Source organism: Bos indicus x Bos taurus, chromosome 15 (genome assembly GCF_003369695.1).
Source record: "Bos indicus x Bos taurus breed Angus x Brahman F1 hybrid chromosome 15, Bos_hybrid_MaternalHap_v2.0, whole genome shotgun sequence".
Classification (NCBI taxonomy): Eukaryota; Metazoa; Chordata; class Mammalia; order Artiodactyla; family Bovidae; genus Bos; species Bos indicus x Bos taurus.
In genome coordinates this window covers 49,378,084-49,401,470 of record NC_040090.1, presented here as the reverse complement: position 1 = coordinate 49,401,470, position 23,387 = coordinate 49,378,084, and the positions used below count along the sequence as shown (strand labels likewise).

Genomic DNA, 23,387 nt, shown 5'->3' with positions numbered 1-23,387 from the left:
CCCAGTGCTCTAGAACCCACTGAGCAGAGCAGAGTGGGGCCTCTCCAAGAAGGAATATGGCAGGGTGGAATTTCTGATCACTTGCATTTCCCAAAGTATATACTCAGCAAGCTGAGCTCTACCCTGAACCTTTGCCTGTGAGAAGGTCCAGTTCTAAACTGCAAAGGAGCTGATTTTGGAGGCACCGCTGCCTGTGACATAAGGGCTCCACCAGCTCTGGCTTCAGAGGGAAGTCAGGGTCACAGTGGCTGTGAAACATGCTTTGGAGTCACCCCCTCATGCAGCAAATAGTTTTAAGCACCTATATGCTGAGATTTTTCTGTGCTTTGGGGACAAATCTGTGGATAAGACAAACTGAAATCCCTATCTTCATGAAGTTTACATTTTAGTGAGGCCTGGAAAAAGCAAGCAAAATACCCGGATGCAAAACAGAGTTTTTGAACTCTTTTGAAAACCAGCTGTGTATCTCAGAGTGCAGGAAAACCATTTTTATGTAAAGTTCGCTGGTATTCATTACTGATCACTGCCGCTCCCCACCTGCTTCCCAAAAGGACTTCAGGTGAATTTGAAATCATGATTACTATCTGATGGTTGCAATAAAGACTTTTTTTTAGGTGGAAAATTTCCTTTTTGCAACAGGGAAGTTGCTTATTTTCTTCTTTTATTCTGGGGAGACAAAAAAATGTCCAGCACTCAGGGAGCGGATGAAGCCAGGAGGAAGGCCATTTGAAGGCTTCCCTCTGGTGGCTCTGGAGGAGGAGAACCTGAGCCAGGTGGACAGTGGCGGCCCCGCTCCTGCCTCCCTCCCGGGGCCCTGGGTCTCCTCCTTTGGGGAGGGGGTGTCTCTGTGCAGGGACTTACCACAGGACTTGTAGGGGCAGCAGCGCTCTGGGCTCCACACCTCCACCAGGGCCGTGCCCATGCCACACTGCACGTGGGCGCAGCGGAAGCTCTCGCACACTGCACAGGAGGGGAGGCGGGGACGCATCAGACACAGAGGGCTTGGAGCTGCAGTCCTCAGAAACACATTGGCTAAGGAGGGGGTGCCTCCTGGCTTCCCCCGAGGCCCCCTCAGTGTCCTCAGGCACCTTCTGGAGTTCAGGGGAGAAGCATGGGCTCCTGAAGTCTCCCCATAGATCTATGTCAGGACACTAGCTCTGCTCCAGGAGGTATTAGCAACATGACAATGTCAGAACCTTCAACTCTTTCAGCTGGGCCTCCCTCTTGGGATTCTGTGTCACCTTGAGACTAGTGCTCCGAGGGTAGTCAAGGACCAAGGGACGCTCTCCTGATGGACAGTTCCTCTCTAAGAACACAGCTCCTCCCATGCTGTGGAGACTTCCTCCTCTGGTAGCATCTCGGCCCCAGTCTGCTCTGCTTCAGCAGATGCTACACACACTCCAGGGCTCACACTTCCCCTCATCCTGCTCTTCAGCAGGTCCCCTCTTGGTTTAGGATTCCCCAGCCACTCATTGAGAGACCAAGACAAGGAGGAGGGAATCGCTGGACACAACTTTCTGGTGGGGTGGGAAGGTGCCAGGGACAATGCTGAAGGTGAAAGACTGTAAAACTTATTTTATCTAATAAAAAAAATATTGGCACAGGTAAGAATTATTAATCAATTTTCAAAAACCTAACAGGTGAAAGGTGAGAAGGACATTTGTATAATGTCTAAGTGATAGGTTACTTTCTGTTTGAAAGAGGAAATTTGTAAATGTAAGATGGACAGGTCACCCTAATCCAGGGCCAGCAACCACAGAGTATGTACCTCCTGGTGTGACGAAGCTCAAGAAGAGTGTAGATTTTTAGCCTGAATCCACGAAGTCTTGGTTCTAATTTCCAGTTTATGGAAGCACAGAAGACAGAGGAGCATGTAAACAGTCCCAAGAAGCAGCGGCGGCCAGGTAAATCCAGAAGGTGGGACTTATGCTGGACCATAACCCAAACTCTACAGTTTGGCGTCGTGTGGAAGAAAGGACGCTTACTGGATTCAAAGACACTTAAGAGACATAATGCTAATGTGTGGGTCTGGCTGGGATCCTGGATTGGACAGACCAGGCAAATCATAGATGGGGTGTGATAGGACTTGAAAATGTATTAGCAAGAAAAGTAAAGGTCATTCACTGAAAATCTGGCTTAAAAAGAGCATGTGTGGTATAAACTCAATTTGGTAAAACACATTTATATTGTATAAAGGCATGGAAAATATCTGGAAGAATATGTACTAAATTGGAGGATATTGACAATGGGATACCTGGGAGGTAGGAAAATTGCGTTTTCGTTTTCTTGTCTTTACTTGGATTCAGTGCTTTCTACAAGACTAAGCGCTTTTGCAAGAAAAGTGTAGTGAAGACTGGGACAAGGTAATATCAGTGGCCTCTGTTTATTGAGGGCGCTAGTGGTACAGAACGCGCAAGCCAGTGCAGGAGACAGAAGAGACACGGGTTCCATCCCTGGGTCGGGAAGGTCCCCTGGAGGAGGGCATGGCAAGCTACTCCAGTATTCTTGCCTGGAGAATGGACAGAGGAGCCTGGTGGGCCATATTGTCCACAGGGTTGCAAAGAGTCAGAAATGGCTAAAGCGATAGCACGCACTATATGCCGGGTACCATTATACCAAGGTAGTATGTACATAGCACACACTTCATGTATATTATCTCTAATCTTCACAATAGCCCCTTGAGGCATATGCTATTATCCGCATTTTACAAATGAGAAACCTTGGCTCAGAGAAGTCATACATTGCCCCAGGCCACACGGCTAGTAAGTGATTGGCACCCAACACAGTGACTGACTCCATACCATTGTACTCACTCCACATTACTCGAGTCCTTCCTGAGAAACACGAGAGGGAAGCTGAGAAGGAGAGATGAGGAGAGAGGCTGAAGAGGACAGAGGAGAGGAAAGATGCTGATACCCTCTGCTCAGATGCGCTCTGTAAACACTTCGTGACAAGCGGCCTCTGAGCCCCCGGGTGCAACTGCTTGGTCAGGTACAGCTGGGCCTTTTGGGGAACTCTCCTCCATGGGAACCTGCATTGCTTCAAAGGTGGATCTAGAAATTGATCCCACTGGGGCTGCCCTTGGGGTATCCTGGAAGAGACCCCTCCCCTACAATGCTCTGTGCCAGTGCGGTCCACCTCACATTTCTCCTACAGTTGGTGTGGAAAGTAATTTTTGTAAATTAAGCCATATTTAAATTTAACCCTTTTGTTAATGTTCATCCAATAGATTTGCTTAAAGTCGATGATGCCGGCTGTATTATGACTATGCTTATTAGGTATCGTATACAGTAATATGTTACTGTAATTGTATACAGTAATATGTTATACAGTAATACGTTACGGTACATCCTATATACATACAGGTGCTATGTCTTGTAAAAATATCAGAAAGGGCCCACTTTGATTTATCATTGCAGAATAACAGGGCTTCAGAGGCTTCAGAATGCAACCTTGTGTAGGGACTATGGTAACAGTGGTAGAGACCCTGAGGCAGGGGCCTGGGTCAGTCACAGAATGAGGACTGTGGATCCAGGCTGGGTGGGTGGGAGTGGCCTAAGCATTTGTGCCTCAACCCAGGCTCTTGGGGGCCTCCATGGAGGACAGGGACCTCCTTTAGGAAGCCTCAGAGCCATCTATGTGACAGCCCAGACCCTCGCCATTCAGCCCAGCTTCTTCAGGTGGGGCCTCCTTCCATGGCTTCTCCAGAGCCCACATGTGGGGGCTCCTTGCTGCCCCCTGTTGAATGCCCATGGATCCCAGAGTGAGGAGTTTGTGACGGTCCCCAGAGCCCCTTCCAGCCCTGGCCCCCACGTCTTGCAGGACTCACCGCACTGGTACAGAGGACAGCAGAGCTCCGTGGTGTTCCTGTCCACAGTGAGCGCCTCCCCTTCCTGACACTCGGGGATGGGGTCTGGACAGTCTCCACAGGCTGAGGGGAGAGACGGGCCACCCCTGTCACAGGCAGTCCCCATGCTGGGAAGGGCGGTCTAGAGCAGGTGGTTGTGGGAAGCACCTAAACCACAGGTGTGACAGGAGCCAGACTCATAGCGTTACCAAACCAAACGGTCTGCTCGCCTGCCGCGGTAAAGCCAATCTGCTGACACCCAGTTGTGGTGAAGGAAAGTGCTGTGGTTATTGCAGGCCCCAAGCAAGGAATTCGAGTTTGAGCATTAACTGCCTGTTCTCCTTACGGGCTTCCCTGGTGGCTCAGATGGTAAAGAATCTGCCTGCAATGTGCAAGACCTGGGGTTCGATCCCTGGGTCGGGAAGATCCCCTGGAGAAGGAAAGGGCAACCCACTCCAGTATTCTTGACTGGGAAATCCCGTGGACAGAGAAGCCTGGTGGGCTACACTCCATGGGATCGCCAAGAGTCAGACACAACTGAGCAGCTAACTGTTTCTCCTTGCCTGGCGCCTGCAATAAAGGCTGCACTTTCCTTCACCACAACGTGGAGTCCGTAAGTGGGCTTTGCTGCGGGCAGGTGAGCAGACCCAAGTTTGGCTTGGTAACGCTTGCAGCATGCCACAGTCCCATGTGACCCGTCTTGCAGTCAGAGCCGAGGGGTTCTCCCTCACCTCCACCTAAGTTATTTTACTGAAAAAGCACCCATCTTCCTGTGCTCAGTAATGTACGGCTTGAAGCAGTGGCGGTTTCCTCCTACACTTCTTCCTGGACAGGGGTCTCACCCTTCTCCCTGTGCCCCTTCCACCCGAAGATCCCCACCCTTGCCTCCCAGCCACCCAGGGAAGCAGGGGTGAGGGAGGCAGTGCCGGTGATCCGGGCGGGCCTGCTGCCATCGGAGGGCACGTCCACCCACCACAGAGGTAGGAGATGCAACATGAGTCCCCCAGGCGGCCTGTGATCAGGATCTGGTCCTGGCGGCAGCTGGGGACCTGCACTGCCTCGCACAGGTCCGGGTCACACTCTGGGGGAAACAGAATTTCGGGGTTGGGAGCAGACCCTGCGTGGCCATGCCTGGGCCCCCACCCTAGCCCTGCTTTCATTTCCAGCCAGAACCCAGTCATTCCCAGAGCTAGCCATGCTCCCCACCCCTGGGTGATAGGCCTCTCACCACAGCTGTAGCTGGGGCAGCAGGAGTCCTCCTGGAAGTGGGTGAGGAGCCGGTGGCCGGGGCTGCAGGTGGGGGCAAGGCCCTCACACAGAGTCTGGTTACACACTGCCCGGGGGCCACAGGGCCTGTCACCTGGAGGCCGGGACTCCCCCCAGCCTCCAGCACTGCCCAGCCCCTGGACACCTGGCCCCAGCACTTCCCCCAGGACCCAGGTTCTTGGAGAAGGCTTCTGAGGATCACATAGGGTTCAGGACTGAGACAGAAGAGCCATCAGAGTTAACATTCATCCAGCGGGCCATGTGCCCGTTGTAGTTCTACTAGATCAGTATCAACTTCTATAATTCTCATAACAACCCAGAAAGTGGGTACTATTATCAGCCTCATGTTACAGGAGAATGGACCTCATGGTAGATGATCTGCTGGGGCCACAAGGCTGCAAGGCAGTAGAGGAAGCATCCACCAGGGTGCCTGGCTCCAAGCGCACATCATTAAGTCCTGCCCCACACTGACTCAGAGGGCACAGCTCCCCCAACCCCCATGGTCCTCCACTCTCCCCAACACAGCCCCACAATTTCCCGAGGCCTTATCCTATCCATCAAGGTCAAGGAGCACAGCTGCAGTCTTTTAACCATCTAACAATGGAGGTCTAAGGGTGGGACTCACCGCAAACCGTCCCCAGGCAGCAGGGATCCTCGGTGGGCTGCAGCAGGGCCACCTCCCCGAAGCGTGGGCAACTTTCAGGGCGGGGACCTGGGCAGCCCAGGTCCACCGGGACGATTGTATCTGGAGCTTGGCACTGGTGCTGGCAGCAGCCACTGAGGGAGCTGTTCCAAGTCTCCCCCAGGGCCCGCGGCATGCCCGTGCTGTCTGTGCAGGCTGCAGTGGGCATGGCGAGGTGCCAGGGACTGAGGAGGGTGGGGAGACCCAGACTGTCCCAGGCCAGACCCTCCCTGGGAAACTGACCACCCCAGAGCAGACCTGGAGGGATGCAGGGGGGCTCAGCCATGGGCATAGGAGGGCAAAGGAGACTCTGGGGTCTACCAGACTCCAGGGCAGACTCTAGGGCAGACTCCCTCTGCCGGGGGAGGGGAGGGACTTACCGCACTTCTCCTCGGGGATGCAGAGCCCCGAGTGGCGCCGGTGCAAGATGGTGCCCTCGGAGCAGACGCAGCCCTCGCCCAGCACCTGGCACTGCTCTGGGTCCAGCGGGCCCAGCATCCCATCCTGGCATGTCTTAGCAGGCTCACAGGCTGACACACATGCCTGGTATGTAGAATCGCTGGAGCACAGGAAGGCTGCAGGGGCACAGCAGCAGGCACCAGGCCCAGGAGGGTGAGCAGGGGGCTCATCTGTGCCTCAGCAGAGAGTATTAATTCAAAATGGTTTAGTGCATTGCCGCCTTCCTCTACATCAGGAGCCAGCAAAGCACAGCCCACAGCCCAAATCCAGCCTCTGCCTGGTTTTGCAAATAAAGTTTTATTGAAACACAGGCATGCCCATGCACTTACTGTTGTATCTGGCTGCTTCTGTACTATAAGAGAGTTGAGTAATTGTGACAGAGACAATTAAAAGCCTCAACTATTTACTAGCTAGCCCTTTACAGAAAACACTTGCCAACATCTTGCTGTAGATCAGTGCTTCCAAACTTCCTTGACTATAAAAACTAGATCTTACGCTGTGTTCCAATATACACTCGCACATGAACAGTGGTCCTTAAGCCTGACTGCAAAAGGGAGCTTTGGCAACATCATGGCTGGGACCCCACCCCAGACCAATTGAATTAGCATTTCTCACTGTGGGGCCCAGGCATAAATACTTTTTGAAGTTCCCTGAGTAATTTCAAAGGGTAGCTGGGATTAAGAATCACTGATGCATTATAACAGAAACCTTTTTTCACAAAACAATACTTCAATACTTAACCTTTCTAGGTGTAGTACACACTAGGGTTTTGGGTTTTTTTTTTTTTAATTCTATTCCATTTTTAAATGCTGATGCCAACCCCCAAATCAGTAGGTGTGCTGATCTCATGCCCACTGACTTGGAGTTCACAGTCTGAAAAACACTGTGTGTGTATGCTCAGCCTCTCAGTTGCGTCTGACTCTTTGTGACCTCGTGTGCTGTGCAGCCCACTAAGGCCATGGGATTTCCCAGGCAAGAATACTGGAGTGGACTGCCCTTTCCTCCACCAGGGGATCTCCCCAACCCAGGGATCAAACCCACGTATTCTGCAGCTCCAGCATTAGCAAGCAAATTCTTTACTACTGAGCCACCTGGGAAGCCCCCGAAAAACACTACCCTAGATAAGCTTGTCTTTTTATCTTTTGCCTGTCATATTATAGATGTGGTCTTCCTTTGAGCTGTCTCCAACCTTTCTGGATGTGTTCACATTTACAAATCAAACTACTCTAGGCTGGTCCACCCCACCTACCCGACCAGTGCAAACCTAATGGGGGATGGGGAGGAATGGCTCTCACATCCATCCTCAACGAAGGAGAGGAAAGATCGAAAGAGAAAGACGACCAAAAACTAAGAGAGAAGGGCTAATGTTTACTAGATGGAAACACGTGATGGGCCTGTGTGAAGCACTTTGTACACATTATCTCATGTCAACTTCAAAACAATACTCAAGGGACTGCCCCCATTTAACAGATGAGGCAAGGAAACAAAGAAACTAAATAATAAACTAATAATATTTATTTGATGTGTTCATATAAATTATAATAAAGGTAAAATTTTAAATTTGTTAGTAGTTTATAGATTTATTTAGAAAATATTTGTAAATGTATTAATTGATATTCATGAGTGAATGAATGAGTAATTGAACCTGGGAAAGCCCAGACCCGGACTCAGGCCTGTGAGCCTTCCTCCCACTCTAACAAGGGTGAGGGGTGAGAGCAACAGAAGGCACGGAGGAGACCCTGGGGTTCCGCCGCCTCCCTCCCCTCTCCCCTCCCCGACAACTCACGGCAGTAGTCGGAGCGCCGCCACTCGATGCACACGTGGAACTTGTGGCACATGGCCACGTACACGGTCAGTGCCACACAGGGCTGCTGCACGTATTTGGTGTCCCGGATCCACAGGTCACAGAACGACTCTGGGGGGACCTGGGCCATGCATCAGATGGTGCTGCTACTCTGGCCCCCCACATGCCAGGGCTCAGCTCCTCCCAGCCCGACCCATCCCAAGAACAACACCTCTGGGGAGTTTGCCTTCTGCACACAGGAGCAGAGGAGCTGCCGTTCTCAGCCCAGGAGGTCCCCCCTGCTGGAGCCCAGTGACACCTACAAAGCGGTGGCAGGCACTGAACGTGCGGTTGGACACCATGCGAAGGCAGGGCGAGCAGTCGGCCGTGGCACAGCTGTCTGGACGGAAGCGGGTCTGGCCAACTGAGGTCAGAGAGCTGGGCACCTGCCAGCTGTCCAGAAAGGGAGCCGGGTCTTCGGCCTCACCCACCACAGAACCATCCTTCAGGGTGAGGTCATTGGCCACATCTCCATCACAGATACCTGAAAGGGGCAGAATTACCCCTGTGGCCACAGTAATCTCTACCACTCCCAGCTCCCCAGCTGTCATACTGAACATTCCTCGCAATAACTCTTTGAGGCTGGTATTACTGCTATCCCCGTTTTATAGATGAGAGAAATACGACACAGAGAAGCCAAGCAACTCCCTGTGGAAGAAACTGTCTTTGTTTAGGAACTACACATCAAAGTACATAGGGATAAAGGGATCCCTGTCTCAAACATTTTCAAATGGTTCAGAAAAAATGCATTTATATAAACAGCATATGCATAGAGAACTGAACAGATAAAATGCATATATACATATATAAATGAATAGTTACATATACACATGTATACACACACACACACACACATACACACACACACAGATACAAGGAGAGAGAACGAAAGAGAAGCAAATGGACAGAATGTGAACACTTGGTAAATCTGGGTAAAAAGTACATGAGAGTTTCTTATACTAGTTTTGCAACTTCTAAGTTTAACGTTATATCAAATTTAAAAGTTACTCCAAAAAATCTGCTTTAATAGAGATTGCTAGCTAATTATAGCACCTGTCTCCTCTTCCTCCTGGAAGGTCCGCTAGCCTACTTCTCCCAGGCTCTCTTGTGGCTATCGAGACCACGTGATGAGTCCCCCACCAATGGAATGTGAGTGAAGGTGATGGGTGCCACTTCCAGGCTGGATGCGTAAAATTTGCCCAATTCTTTGCCCTACTGTGCAGTTGGAAGCTTGCGTTGAAAATGGCAGGGCCACGGGATGGAAGGAATCTCCATTTAGGAATTTACGTGTGCAAGAAATAAACCTCTATTGTGTTAAGGCACTGAGATGGGACTCAAGTTCATCTGACACAGCTTCTAAAGTGAAGTGAAGTGAAAAGTGAAGTCGCTCAGTTGTGTCCGACTCTTAGCCACCCCATGGACTGCAGCCTATCAGGCTCCTCCGTCCATGGGATTTTCCAGGCAAGAGTACTGGAGTGGGGTGCCATTGCCTTCATCTCTCACAATCTAGGCTCCGAACACACGCTTCCACGCCCTTGTCTTCTGTCTGAAACATGTTCTCTTAAGTCCTTCCTTCACACGCCCTTCAGATGCATGGTCCCTGACCTTCCCAATTTTGTGTGACAGGTTCAGTTTGCAGGTCTGTCTTGCTTTCTGAGTACAAAGATTCATTTTCCTTTATAGTCTCACTCTCTCAATATTTCCCCAAGTTGTCTAGCAGGTGCCCAAGACACCAAGTGTTAGTTTGGATAAAATAGAGATAAATTAGCTGACTTCTGCTCTGATACCTCTAGCCACTAATTTCATGAATATAAAGCATAATTTAACACAAAATCCTCAGATTTTTATCAACAGTCCTAATGGTCAGATTTTTGGTGTCTTGGCATTGAGTGATGGAGGGGTGTCAAAAAGGCATCATAGGGAGTAGCTGACCCACCAGAGGTTGACCACAGCACCCTTCACCAGTCATAAACAGTGGAAGGAATGGATTGGAAGAATCAATATAGTGAAAATGAGTATACTACCCAAAGCAATTTATAGATTCAACGCAATCCCTATCAAGCTACCAACAGTATTCTTCACAGAGCTAGAACAAATAATTTCACAATTTGTATGGAAATACAAAAAACCTCGAATAGCCAAAGCGATCTTGAGAAAGAAGAATGGAACTGGAGGAATCAACCTACCTGACTTCAGGCTCTACTACAAAGCCACAGTTATCAAGACAGTATGGTACTGGCACAAAGACAGAAATATTGATCAATGGAATAAAATAGAAAGCCCAGAGATAAATCCACGCACATATGGACACCTTATCTTCGACAAAGGAGGCAAGAATATACAATGGATTAAAGACAATCTCTTTAACAAGTGGTGCTGGGAAATCTGGTCAACCACTTGTAAAAGAATGAAACTGGACCACTTTCTAACACCATACACAAAAATAAACTCAAAATGGATTAAAGATCTAAACGTAAGACCAGAAACTATAAAACTCCTAGAGGAGAACATAGGCAAAACACTCTCCGACATACATCACAGCAGGATCCTCTATGACCCACCTCCCAGAATATTGGAAATAAAAGCAAAAATAAACAAATGGGACCTAATTAACCTTAAAAGCTTCTGCACATCAAAGGAAACTATTAGCAAGGTGAAAAGACAGCCTTCAGAATGGGAGAAAATAATAGCAAATGAAGCAACGGACAAACAACTAATCTCAAAAATATACAAGCAACTCCTACAGCTCAACTCCAGAAAAATAAACGACCCAATCAAAAAATGGGCCAAAGAACTAAATAGACATTTCTCCAAAAAAGACATACAGATGGCTAACAAACACATGAAAAGATGCTCAACATCACTCATTATCAGAGAAATGCAAATCAAAACCACTATGAGGTACCATTTCACACCAGTCAGAATGGCTGCGATCCAAAAGTCTACAAATAATAAATGCTGGAGAGGGTGTGGAGAAAAGGGAACCCTTTTACACTGTTGGTGGGAATGCAAACTAGTACAGCCACTATGGAGAACAGTGTGGAGATTCCTTAAAAAACTGGAAATAGAACTGCCTTATGATCCAGCAACCCCACTGCTGGGCATACACACTGAGGAAACCAGAAGGGAAAGAGACACGTGTACCCCAATGTTCATCGCAGCACTGTTTATAATAGCCAAGACATGGAAGCAACCTAGATGTCCATCAGCAGATGAATGGATAAGAAAGCTGTGGTACATATACACAATGGAGTATTACTCAGCCATTAAAAAGAATACATTTGAATCAGTTCTAATTAGGTGGATGAAACTGGAGCCTATTATACAGAGTGAAGTAAGCCAGAAGGAAAAACATAAATACAGTATACTAACGCATATATATGGAATTTAGAAAGATGGTAACAATAACCCGGTGTACGAGACAGCAAAAGAGACACTGATGTATAGAACAGTCTTATGGACTCTGTGGGAGAGGGAGAGGGTGGGAAGATTTGGGAGAATGGCAATGAAACATGTAAAATATCATGTAGGAAACGAGTTGCCAGTCCAGGTTCGATGCATGATGCTGGATGCTGGGGGCTGGTGCACTGGGACGGCCCAGAGGGATGGTATGGGGAGGGAGGAGGGAGGAGGGTTCGGGATGGGGAGCACATGTATACCTGTGGCGGATTCATTTTGATATTTGGCAAAACTAATACAATTATGTAAAGTTTAAAAAATAAAATAAAATTAGAGAAAAAAAAAAAAAGAAACCTAAAAAAAAAAAACAAAAAAAAACAGTGGAAGGAAGAAATGGTGAGAAAGGATGGCAGAGGAGGTGCTGATGGCGGTGGAAAGGTGTGTGGTGTGTGCCTGTGTGTGTGTGTGTGTGTGTGTGTGTGTGTGTGTAAGAAGAGATGGTTATATCAGTAGGAATGGAAGCTTCATAGGACACATTTTGCCTGTTTTGCCTACTCCCTAGTGGCTGATACTCGGTACATATGTGGTGCACAAATGAGAGAATGAGCAGGGTGCAGACTGACACGTGTTAGTGCATATGTAGAAGGCATTTTGACAGAGTGTGAATGAATAAAATGGGTGCAGATTTACGGGTGGAGGGCATGCAAGTATGTGTGTTTAAGTATTCCTGTGTCATCCATCATAACCATGGCAGTCTGTCATGGAGTGTCTCATGGGGGTCCTTCTGTATCTGCAAGAAGCAGCAGCTCACGCTCAGACTCCTGTACCCTTTTTTCTTATCAAAATCCATCCAGACTCTTAGGGAAAGCTCTCTGTAATCATGCTATGGTCTGAAGAGCACTAGTTCTGTGTTGTGGCAGCTCTGCTGTGTGATCTTAGGCAAGCCACTGAGCTTCTCTGAGTCCCTTTTCTTCCTTAGTTCAATGGAGATCCTTCAGGGCTATTGTGTGGATAACCTGGAATAAGTGAGATCAGTGTGGAAGTGCTTTGTGAAGTGCCCAGGCATACACAGACAGGGGGGATTATCTGGTATTAGGAGGCTATCAAGGGAAGCTGACAGACCATCTCGGCTGAAGTGACAACTGGCCGAGGCCAGAGCCCTGCACCATCTCCCAGCTGGCAACTTCAGCCCCAGGACACAAGACATTAGGTCTCTGCTCCAGTGGCTCCACTGGTCCCACCTCTGGCACGGCACTCTGTCCCAGCTTTCCCTGTTCCAGGGGAACTGGTGTCTGGGGACAGAGGTGGACCAAGGAGTCATCTCCCTCCCCTAGCTGGGTCCCCTCTCACCACACAGGCCACGGCCCTGGGCCTCGCTGGCTCTGCTGGCCTCCAGGATCATGAGTCCCGAGCTGTGGAGCCACTGGATCTGGATGTGTGACGGCGTCCGGATCACGTACATGTGGCCTGTATCCTCAATTCTGAACCCGTGCCAGCTCACAGGGGGCCACACAGGCTGAGAGTCCACAGACACCTTGCAAGGAGGCGGGTGTTCAACGTGAGTGCAGCTTGTCTGCCTGTTCAATCATCCCTCCACCCATCTATCCAACTAGCAGTTATTAAAAATCTGCTCTGTGACAGGCTCTGTTTCAGGTACATGCAGGCAAGACACAGTCTAAGGCGGCACAGAAAAATTCTGAAATCATTTTTATGAGCGCAAAACAATGAAACAAATGCAAATAGCCAGAGGCAGGCAATTTCTATATACATCCAAATACGCACAAATCCTGAGCCCGTCCGATCACTCTCTTCTTTCCTGATTCTGCTCAGGTCATTTCTTCTGGGACAAGCTCATATGTTTAGCTGCTCAGTCGTGTCTGACTCTTTGTGGTCCCATGGACTGTAGCCCGCCAGGCTCCTCTGTTCATGGGATTTTTTTTCCCAGGCAAGAATACTGGAGTGGGTTGCCATTTCCTCCTCCAGGGAATCTTCTTGACCCAGGGATCAAACCCGCATCTCCTATGTCTCCTTCGTGGCAGGCAGATTCTTTACAAACACTGAGCCATGGGGGAAGTCCTTTTATTCTGGGAGATTTTCCCTAAATCTCCAGCCCCTAGGTTGGGTATTCCTTCTCTGAAGTCTTCCCAGATCTGTGCTGGCCTTTAAGACAGATTTGTTTCTTCATCATGACTTTCAGTGGACTGTGAGCTTCTTAAAGGCAGAAACTGTGTCTAGTCACTCACCTTTGAATCCCCAGCACCTGCCTTGAGGCCTGACATAAATTGGGGGCTCAATGCATGTTTGTTAAATATGCAACACTTTAAACTCAAAGCTACAACCCCTGCTACATACAGACAAGGTTAAATTTGTATGTATTATGGATTCTCAGTTTTACTCTGTAGAAATGGGAGATGAAAAGATTAGGATTTTAAAATATTTATAATGACTTTATACCCTCTCACCCAAGTATCACTGTTTTATTAATCACTTGGCAAATTATCCAGTGCATAAACTACTGTGCTGAACAGAGGGAGTCCCAGCCCAGCAGTCAGAAAACATTAACCTTGGGCAATTCCCTGGCTCTCTCTTATCCCGAGCCTTCTGAGCTGTACAGACAGTGCCGTGGGCTCCACGACCCTGAAGCATGTGGGACAAAACCCAGCAAGTATTATGCTGAAGTCTAAGCAGTGTGTTCATGAGCAGATTCTAGTAAGAGGGCTGCAGGTCTTACCTCAGGAAGAGGTGGGGAGAGCGGGGACTCTGGGACCTGAGAAGGAGTAAGCCCAGCTCACTCTCCCACTGGGAGGAGCAAAGGCAAGGTCCTTGGGGCAGGTGCCCCACACAGAGGGGGGCTGTGGTCAGGCACCGGCCTCCTTGACAAAGGTGGGCTTAATGGGAAGCCGATGCAAGCTTAAATTCACGGCTCCTTGCTTAGACAGTCCCCTTCTTGGAAGAGTCCCCAGTAGTGAGTTCACATGGCCTTCTATTTTTGTAAAAATTGCAAAAGTGAAATATTGGGTTGGCCAAAAAGTTCGTTTGAGTCTTTCCGTCACATCATCTTACAGAAAAACCTGAATGAACTTTTTGGCCAATCCAATATTTTAACCACAATCATTTAAGGCTACTGTCTCTTGCCATTTAGCTTCTTTTCAGTCACAATATTCCTCCTGGCACACTTCCTCCCCTGACATTAGAGTGGTCACAAACATCCTAATGAAAATCACCTCCAAGTATATCTAATTTGCACTACTTTTTTACAGGGTCCCTCCCCACCTTTACCCCAAGTTATGAATAAGCTTCAAAGCCCCTCCTGCCCCTCGCCTGATTGCTGCCCTGACCTGTGGGCCGGCTCCCTGACGCACTCACCTTGCGGTTGAAGCGGTCAATAGTGACCTCGTGGGTCTTGTGAGTCACAGTCAGCATCACCAGACAGAACGGGGGCCAGTTCAGGTGCCCCTACAGAGAGAACCCAGCCCTCATCAACCCGGAGGCCAGTGTTCCTGGTTCCTTCCTCCTGGGAACCAGAGGAAGGAACCAGAGGAAACAGGCCTCTCCCCATTCCCCCAAGCCAGCGCTCCTACAATGTGCTAAGAGCACCCACTGCAGCTGTACAGATGGTGCACAGAATCCCACAGAGTGCTCTGGTTCCACCTGACCTCCTGCAAGCCCCCCAAAAAGCTGTCTCCTTCCACCTGGCTCGTGGGAGCATCCCAGGAGGTGGTTCACTGCAGCCAGCATCCTCGACCACAGACCACATCCTAGGGATGGCATGCCAGCTCCTGGCATTTCAGTACCTTTCGCAGGGGCCTGGGCTGCTAGGATGAGCAGTGAATGGTGCAGGCTCTAGGAAGGGCCAGGAGGTGGCGCTCCACTCACTCCTTCCGCAAGTGCTGGCTCCCTAAGACACCTACCCGGCCCTTGCCTGAGAGGAGCTGTGGGCAGGGGCCTCTGATAACCCTCAACAAAGCCAACTCACTGCTCAATCTCCCCTCCAAACCTAGTCAAGTTCCGAGGTCCCAGCAGGAAGGGAAGCAGGGGATAGTCACCAGGTTGGCACTTTTGCAGTCGAGGACATGGACAGTGACCATTTCTTCCGGTCTCTGGCTGAGGATGTAGATGGCCTCTTTAAACAGGGCCACGTGGCTCCCATCAAAGGTGACAAAGCTCAGATCAGGGAAAATTGAGCACCGGCCTGGGGAGGGGAGAGACGAGAAGAATAAACAGATGCTCCCCCAGGGCCAAGACCACTCAGGACCATTAGGCCTTTTCCAGGGTGATCCAGAGGCCCAGGGGGCTGGCTGGAGGGTCCCACAGAGATCAAAGGTCACAGGGGTAGGAAATCTGCCAGGTCAGAGATCCTTCTGTGGGTTCATGTCAAAGTTACCCCGAGAGCCAAGAGTACACAGGTGAGGGGCAGAGGTCGGGCTAGGGTAAGGGTATGAGGGAGACACGGGAGGTGCCAGCAGACCCCACGACTCACAGGCGCACTCCCAGATGGGGCAGCAGCGGTCGCCGCCCACCCTCACGGCGAGGCCCAGGACCCCACAGCGAGGGGGTGCGGCGCCCTGGGGACAGTGCTGGGACTGGTTCACACGGATCAGCTCGCCCTGCAGGCAAATGTGGCGGACGCAGTCCTGCTCGGCGATCGGCTGGGGCAGAGGGTGGAGGAACAGCTTGAGTGACCCCCTTGGGGCTGCTGCCGCTCACGTCCCCTGTCCTGGCCCACCCCCAGCCGTGAGGGCACAGATCCTTACCCTTGCAGGTTCTGGCGGGTGGGGGACCCTGAGGCACAACGATGAGGAAATGGTGCCTTCACCCTCCCTCCACCCACCCAACACCGGCCCCCACCGAGGGCCTGGGGCTGGGCTGAGCGTGAGACTGGAGTCAGGGACTGAGTGCCGGAGAGTCTACATAACTGCCTGGCCCTGCAGAGAGCTCTAGGCACAGAGGTGTGCGGACCACTAGTTCAGACTCAGAGAAACCCAAAACACGCACGCACACACACTTTATCTCTTTTCCTACAAACACACAGACATATACCATCTTGCAACAACATACATTACATGCACAAGAGCACACACGCAGATAGATGAGTGTTCACATGGAGTCCCGTACATGTAAACACAAACGAGTTCACACAGAGTCCCGTGTGGGTACACAGACATAAACATGCTACGCACACGCCAGCACACCATGCTGTCACACTGGCTGTCCCATCAAGCCATCCAACAGGCCCCTGGACTCCAGGTGGGGTATGTGGGATCTGCTATGGCATCAGGGGCCCAAGGAGCCTGGGGCAGGGGCCAGGACGGTGGCTAAATGTCATTTGAGAGTCTGACAGCTGGCTAAGGAGAAGCTGCAGCCAGGCGTGAGGATGTGAGAGCAGGATTGTGTCCAATCCCCGGGGCACAGGAGGAGGGAAGGCACAGAGAGTCCACAAACCGGGGCAGACCCTGACAAGCCACTCACGACACAGGCGGCAGGCGTTTTGGCCTCAGCAGTGGTTGCCAAGGCCTCGGCTGAACCTGCTGAGACGCTCTGGACTGCGGGGGCCGAGCGCCCGGACTGCTGGGTGGTGGCCTCTCCCTCCGGCTCCGCTGGGGGCTGAGGTCCTGCCGAGGTACCGTGGGCCTCAGCCAGCTGTGGGGGCAGAATGAGTGGGCTCTCTCGGGAGGCCGTCCTGGCCGAGACTTGGCTCAGCGGGTAGGATGTGGGCACCAGGGGCACCGTGCTGGCCCAGGGGCCCTCGGCCCCCATCACCAAGGTAGCAGCAGTGTGGGCCACTGCAGGCATGAGCTCCGTGGGGCGCCCCTGGGCAGAGCCGGATATCCAGGTGGGCAGAGACACCTGCTTGGACAGAATGACCGTCTTCTCCGTGGTGCTCTTTCGTGGGGCAGCAGATACTGTGGAGGCCACCCCTTCAGCCACGGCCACGACCCCAGGAGTTGGCAGTGTGGCTCCCAGAAGCAGGCCTGGAGCCGTGCCTGTTGCCTGAGGGACCGCATGACCGGGCTGATGACCCTGGGCCACGACAGCCAGGGTTAGAGGCGGTGCAGGACTGAGGGTCCCAGCAGGCAGAGTCGTGGCCACGGCGAGAGACGTGGCCTGTTGCTGGAGTGGAGGGGTTAGGGTAGAGCCTTTGGGGCCAGGCGTGGCCACCGGGGCAGACGTCCCCACCTTGGCCAGGGGCAGGCTGGTATCAGGAGGCAGGCCGGAGAGGAGCTGGGCTGGCCGGGTGGACTCCAGAGTGGTGAAGGGTGTGGCCCCCAACGAGTGAGCAACTGTAGACAGACTGGCGGCAGCTGCAGTCCCCGAGGGCTGAGCTGGGGGCCTGGCGGCTGTGGTGGCGTGCTGGGCGGGGCGGGCTGAGGCCATGGGGAGCGGGCTTGGAAGTGGGGCTGCTGGCAGGCCTGTGGGCTGGTCGGGCCCGGGTTGGACCTTCTCTGGGGAAGGCACGGTCTCCACGCTCTCAGTCACCAGGGTATGGGCAGGAATCTGTTCTGCAGCTGTTCTGGCCTCAGCTGGGGGGCTGCTGGGACTGGAAGGGCCCTGGGCCTGTATGGACTGTGGGACCCCTGTCTCAGTCATGACCTTCGTCATTGCAGGTGTCAGAGAAGCCTCGCGGGCTCCTGAGGAAGTGGGGGGCCTGGAGGTCACTGCCGGCGAAACCACAGGCCTGGAGGAAGGACTTGCAGGCAACTCCAGGCTGGGGAAGGGCTGGAGGGGCGTCGTCTTAACGGGCAAGGAGCCAAGGCCTAGGACAGTGACAGCTTTGGTCATGAGGGGGAAGCGAGGAGCGGGGGGTGACAGAGAGGAGACTGTGATGTTGGGGCTCTCGGCCAGGATCACGGTCACCCTGGTCGTCTCCATGGCACCTGACCCCATGCCAGATGTGGGCACGTGCTGTGAAACGGGGAGGGATGAGGGCTCTGGGGCCCCGGAGCTAGCAGGGTGGCCAGCAGTCACTCTTTTGCTGGCCGGGGCCTCTGTGGGGTGCTCGGGGAGGTTAGAGGCTGTGACTCCCAGGAGCTGTTGCTGAGTGGCCTGGGCGGGGCCTGGAGACAGCGCTGGCCCCACCGTGGCTGCCGTGGGCGGGTTCAGGGCTGTGGTGAGTGGGGCAGTCGGTGTGAGCGCTGGCCTGTGGGATGAGGCCCCGGGAGCTTCCTGTGGAAACTGCGGCTCCCTGTCACTGGCAGTGGGCAGCGCTTGACTGGGAGGCAGGGTCTCGTTGCCAAGGGCCTCCCTGGGAACCAAATCCACAGGCTCCACACCTGGGGCGGACGAGAGAAGAGGCTCAGCCAATGGGGCGACTCCTGCGTCCAGGGGTCATCACTGGACAGGGCTGTGACGTGGGGCTCCTGGGCTAGCATCCTCGGTGAGGGGGATAGGCAGCTGCTGACCCACCCAGGGCCTCTGTTACGTGGTGTCAGATGACTCAAGACATCAGCAGGTCCCTGCCCCACACCTCAAACACTGAGTCCAGAGCCCAGTGACCTCACGTCTGAATCTGGCCACATTCTCAGCACAGGACCCCAAGCCAGCCTCTTCCCCACATGGGCCTCATATTTTCTCTCTATAAAAAGCCAGGTAATGGACTGGATGAGTCCCTGCCCGCTCTAGAGGATATCACCTTCCAGAGGCCCCTCTGCTGACTCTGCTTCTCCAGGGACCAGGGGGCTCTGCTGAGCATGACTGGTCAGTGAGACCGGGGGATTTAGAGGACACTGGAGGAGGGGTGAGAAGTCCAGGCCACTCACAGTCCTCCAAGTGGACGCATCTCTGTGTGACTTCATCCAGGACCTTGGGGGTGGCACACGCGGGCACACAGCCCTCCACCCTGAGGACAGAGCAGGGCGCTAGTTAATAGTCTGGAGCACAAGGGCTGGTTATGCACACCTGGTGCCCACACTCACATATGTGTACATTTAGGCACATTTTCATGTTTCTTCTCCACACCTGCAGGACTCAAAAACATTCACACAGACACTTATATGTCCACCGTCTACCAAAACATCAGTGTACACACTCTTATGAACACACACCCAGCTACACCAACACCCATATACTTGCAGCTCATATACAAGCACATACACACAGCTCTGTACATCTGTGCGCCCACAGCCACCCTTTACACCCACATGAACACGCACAGGGCTCAGCTATATGCCCACATGCACAAATCCATATTCACATATGCCCATATCAGTCAGGTTCACCCTGGTTCACATGCATCCCCATACCCAGTAAACAAAACATATATATATGTATAAGTACATGTGAACACACACACGTCAGTACAAGCTCATGCCTAAACTTGCAGATGGCATACAAACCCATTCACACAGATGAATGTCAGACACTGGTGTAAGCACCTTGGCTCCCATGACCCCTCACCTGGGCACATCCCGGCAGCCGGCTGCCCATGGGTCCCGGCAGGTTTGGAAGCAGGGGCTGGCACAGGCATCATAGTGCCACTCACAAGTGGGGTAGGCAGCCCCTGAGGGCTTGGCATCTGGAAAGGCAACCAAACCCAGGGCCCTGAGACTGAGTGACACCAGGCACCAGCTCCTGACCAGGTGCCCGAGCACAGAGGTCATCCCAGCTCAGCCCATGCCCATCCTGCTCCATGGAAGAGATGAATGGACTCATGAAAAAAAAGTGAAGACTGAAATGAAATTTTAAAATAAAATGAAAAGCCAACCTAAGGAGAAACTGTATTCTTGAGAGTTGAGATCAGTGTCTGGGGGATCCTTGGGTTGGGACCCTGGGACCTTGGTTTTGTGGGGGCTGAAGTCTCAGCAGTGGGGCTATGGAGCAGGCAGTTGGGGCTGGACTTTGAGAGGTGGCCAAAGAGGCTGGGACCCCTGACCTTTCCATGAGGCTGCCCTGTCACCTGCCCCTCTGAGGCCCTGGTGGCCAGAATTGCCCCCTCTGACCTTGGTGGCTAATGATAACAACAGCCAACTCTTAACAGCAAGCACAACACTCAACATTTCACAGGTATTTACTCACTCATCCTCATGGGTAGCACTATTTTAAAGATGAAGAAACTAATCACAGAAGATGCTGGGAATATTAGACTTTCCCAGAAGTAATTTCCTTTAAAAAGGCCTTGAGCTAGTGCCTTGACAAATGAAGGATCTTCATGGAAAGTCTGGAGACCATGGAGGGTTTTGAGGTGGTGTGTTAGTCACTCAGTCGTGTCCAACTCTTTGAGACTCCATGGACTGTAGCCCAACAGACTTCTCTGTCCATGGGATTCTTCAGGCAAGAATACTGGAGTGGGTTGCCATTCCCTTCTCCAGGGGATCTTCCTGACCCAGGGATTGAACCCAGGTCTCTTGCACTGCAGGCAGATTCTCCACTGTCTGAGCCACCAAGACCCCAGACCACATTGGCACAAGTGACCAGTCTCTGAAACTGTGGCCTGAGCTGGGAGGTGTGGGCAAGCTCCCCAGCAGGCTGGAGGGAGCAGCCCCATTCTGACTCCTCAGTCTCCAACACTGCTGCTGACTGTAAAGAAGCCTGCTTTTCTAAGATCCTTGAGACCAGAACTGGGAATTTACATCTGAGGAACACCTGCTGTGAGCCAGGCCCAGAGCAAAGCCCAGGAGACAGTCAATCCTCACAACAACCTTCTGAGGCAAATGTCCCAGGGAGAAGAAACAGGGAGAGGGGTTCTGGGGCTCTTCCAAGTGCCAAGGACAGGGGTCAGGATTCAAACCCAAGGCTGTCTGGTTTCATAGCCTGGGCTTTTTTCACTGCCCTGGTGACTTCCAGCAAGGGACACAGTCCTGGCATCACAGCTGGTGATGAATCCATGCTGGGTGGGGTCCCTGGTGGACTTGACAGGTGACCACTGAGTGTAAGAGTGAGCTGGCCTCGCCCTGGGCTGGGAGGGGCAGGGGATGGTAAAGGAAAGGCTGACTGGGGGCGCTTTTACACACATGTGCGTGTAAATGGATCCATTCATACAGCACTGGTGCCCACACGAGCGCAAACATACACGTCCACATACAAGACAGACAGGCCAGCCCGGGGCAGTGAGGACATTATAATCACTGTCTCCAGGGTGTAGGCAGAGAGCAACTACTTTTGGGGCAGACCCACCTGGCAGGGGTATGGCAAAGCCTTGGAAGCCATTGGTCTCGGCTAGAAAGGGCACGAAGCTGCCCCATCACCACCCAGGGTCCAGGCCTCTCAGTGGGCACGGGGGGTCTGCGGGCTCCTCGTCTGTGCCCCAGTGGGCAGTCTTTGAGCTCACAGGGCAGGCATGTGCCCCCATCAGCAGGAAACCTGAGCCAGCAGGCTACACAAGCTGTGGCCAGGATGATCACTTTCCTCCTTGCTTCCACAAAGGCCGCCCTATTTTTAGACCATGTAAATGGCCTGCAGGAGTAGGCAGACCCGGGAGACTGGCTGGGCACCAAGCCGCACTGCCTAAGGCTCCCTGGGCCACCAACATGGAGGCCAGGTCCTCTCCCGTCTCAGGGGTGGCACCGTGTGGCCTCCCTGCAGCAGGAGAGTGAAGGTCTCGTCTCTCAGGGGCAATGGGAAGAGTGAGGTGGGGAGAGGGCAGGGAGAGTGAGGCAGGGTAGACACCTACCCAGAAGGCGGAATAGCGTGCCCCAGCGGAAGGCCTCCGTGTGCTCGTACGGCCGCAGGGCCAGCACTGGGCCCGACACGTAAAGGAAGGCCCCGGGCTCCGCCAGGGACTCCAGGGCCACCAGGCCCGCCCGCCACGTCCCCCGGTGCAGAGAGAAGGAGGCATGGTGGCGGAAGGCATCGTCGGCCTGCCACTTAGCCAGCTCCAGAGACCCGTTGGCTGTGACGTGTAGGAAGAAGTTGGGTCTGTCCGCTGCCTCCAGGGACACCACATCTGGGTCTGCAAAGAGCCATGGGGGTAAAGTCGGCAGAGAGGGATCCAGATGGGCGGGGGCGGGGCAGACACCCAGGCTCCATCTGCAGTCTCAGCGACCCAGGACTGGGCCCTGCTCCTCCAAGCCTGAGCCACCTCCCCTCGGCCCACCCATCTCGGCCTGCTGGCCGCCCCTCTGCACACACCACCTCTGCCTGAGCGGGTGGCGACGGGGGGAGTTACAGTCCCAACTACAGAGCCTTATGCAGGTGACCAAAACACCCCCTCCCTCCCTTTCTTCCCTTCCCGCCTTCCCTTCTTCCTCCCTCTTTCCCTCCCTCCTCCCCCCTCCTGCAAACATGTCTGAGGCCCCTCCATGTGCCAGGTGCTATTCTAGATGCTGAGAAAACAGTGGAGAGCAGGACAGACAGAAACGGCCGTCCCAGAGTTCTGTTCCGTGGGACGTACTGGACGAGCTGGGCTTTGCTGATTTGCCAGGCTTCAGTTTCCGTGGTCCTGCCCCTTACAGAATCCCAGAGGGCCAGAGCTGGGGGACCTGGGGACTTGAGTCCAGCTCATGGAGGGGAAACTGCTCCAGAGCTGGGCCCCTCTGTCCTCTCTCCTGTCTCCACCAGGGCCTATTTCTAGAGAGAGTGCATTGTTGCTGGGTGGATCGCCCCCCCACAAACATGCACGCACACACACACACACACACACACAGGGCCCTGCAGGGTCAGGACCCAAATCCACAAGCAGGTGTCTGGAGTCCCTGCCTGCCACGGCTGGCATGTGGTGGGCAAGTGAATTAACGCCTCCAGGTTGTGAAGGATGAACAACGTGTGAAAGCCCAGCACCCGACCTGGTGCGTCTCCCCCATCACCACCCCTCCCCTCGTGGCCCCAGGAGTTCCTGTTAGACCTCCCTGGGCAGCTGTGAGAAGACATGAGATAACTGGAGGAAGAACTCATTATTAATGTCAACAACAACTGCAACTGAGCAAGGACTTAACTCCGTGCCAGGCGCAATGCTAAGC

General features: G+C 52.8%; 1 protein-coding gene across 1 annotated transcript in view; it reads right to left on the bottom strand.

Annotated features, from left to right (window-relative positions):
• OTOG (otogelin) overlaps positions 1–23,387 on the bottom strand; it is an 89,958-nt gene that overhangs the window by 13,223 nt on the left and 53,348 nt on the right. Inside the window, exons 33-48 of the mRNA XM_027562082.1 lie at positions 22,103–22,381; positions 19,891–20,008; positions 19,254–19,333; positions 16,966–18,767; positions 15,977–16,145; positions 15,543–15,688; positions 14,863–14,952; positions 12,847–13,030; positions 8,361–8,581; positions 8,041–8,179; positions 6,176–6,370; positions 5,739–5,951; positions 5,076–5,180; positions 4,821–4,928; positions 3,830–3,931; positions 862–960 (exon numbers count right to left, since the gene is read on the bottom strand). Of these exons, the coding sequence (XP_027417883.1) occupies positions 862–960; positions 3,830–3,931; positions 4,821–4,928; positions 5,076–5,180; positions 5,739–5,951; positions 6,176–6,370; positions 8,041–8,179; positions 8,361–8,581; positions 12,847–13,030; positions 14,863–14,952; positions 15,543–15,688; positions 15,977–16,145; positions 16,966–18,767; positions 19,254–19,333; positions 19,891–20,008; positions 22,103–22,381 (4,050 nt within the window). The remainder of the gene's footprint in view (positions 1–861; positions 961–3,829; positions 3,932–4,820; positions 4,929–5,075; positions 5,181–5,738; positions 5,952–6,175; positions 6,371–8,040; positions 8,180–8,360; positions 8,582–12,846; positions 13,031–14,862; positions 14,953–15,542; positions 15,689–15,976; positions 16,146–16,965; positions 18,768–19,253; positions 19,334–19,890; positions 20,009–22,102; positions 22,382–23,387) is intronic.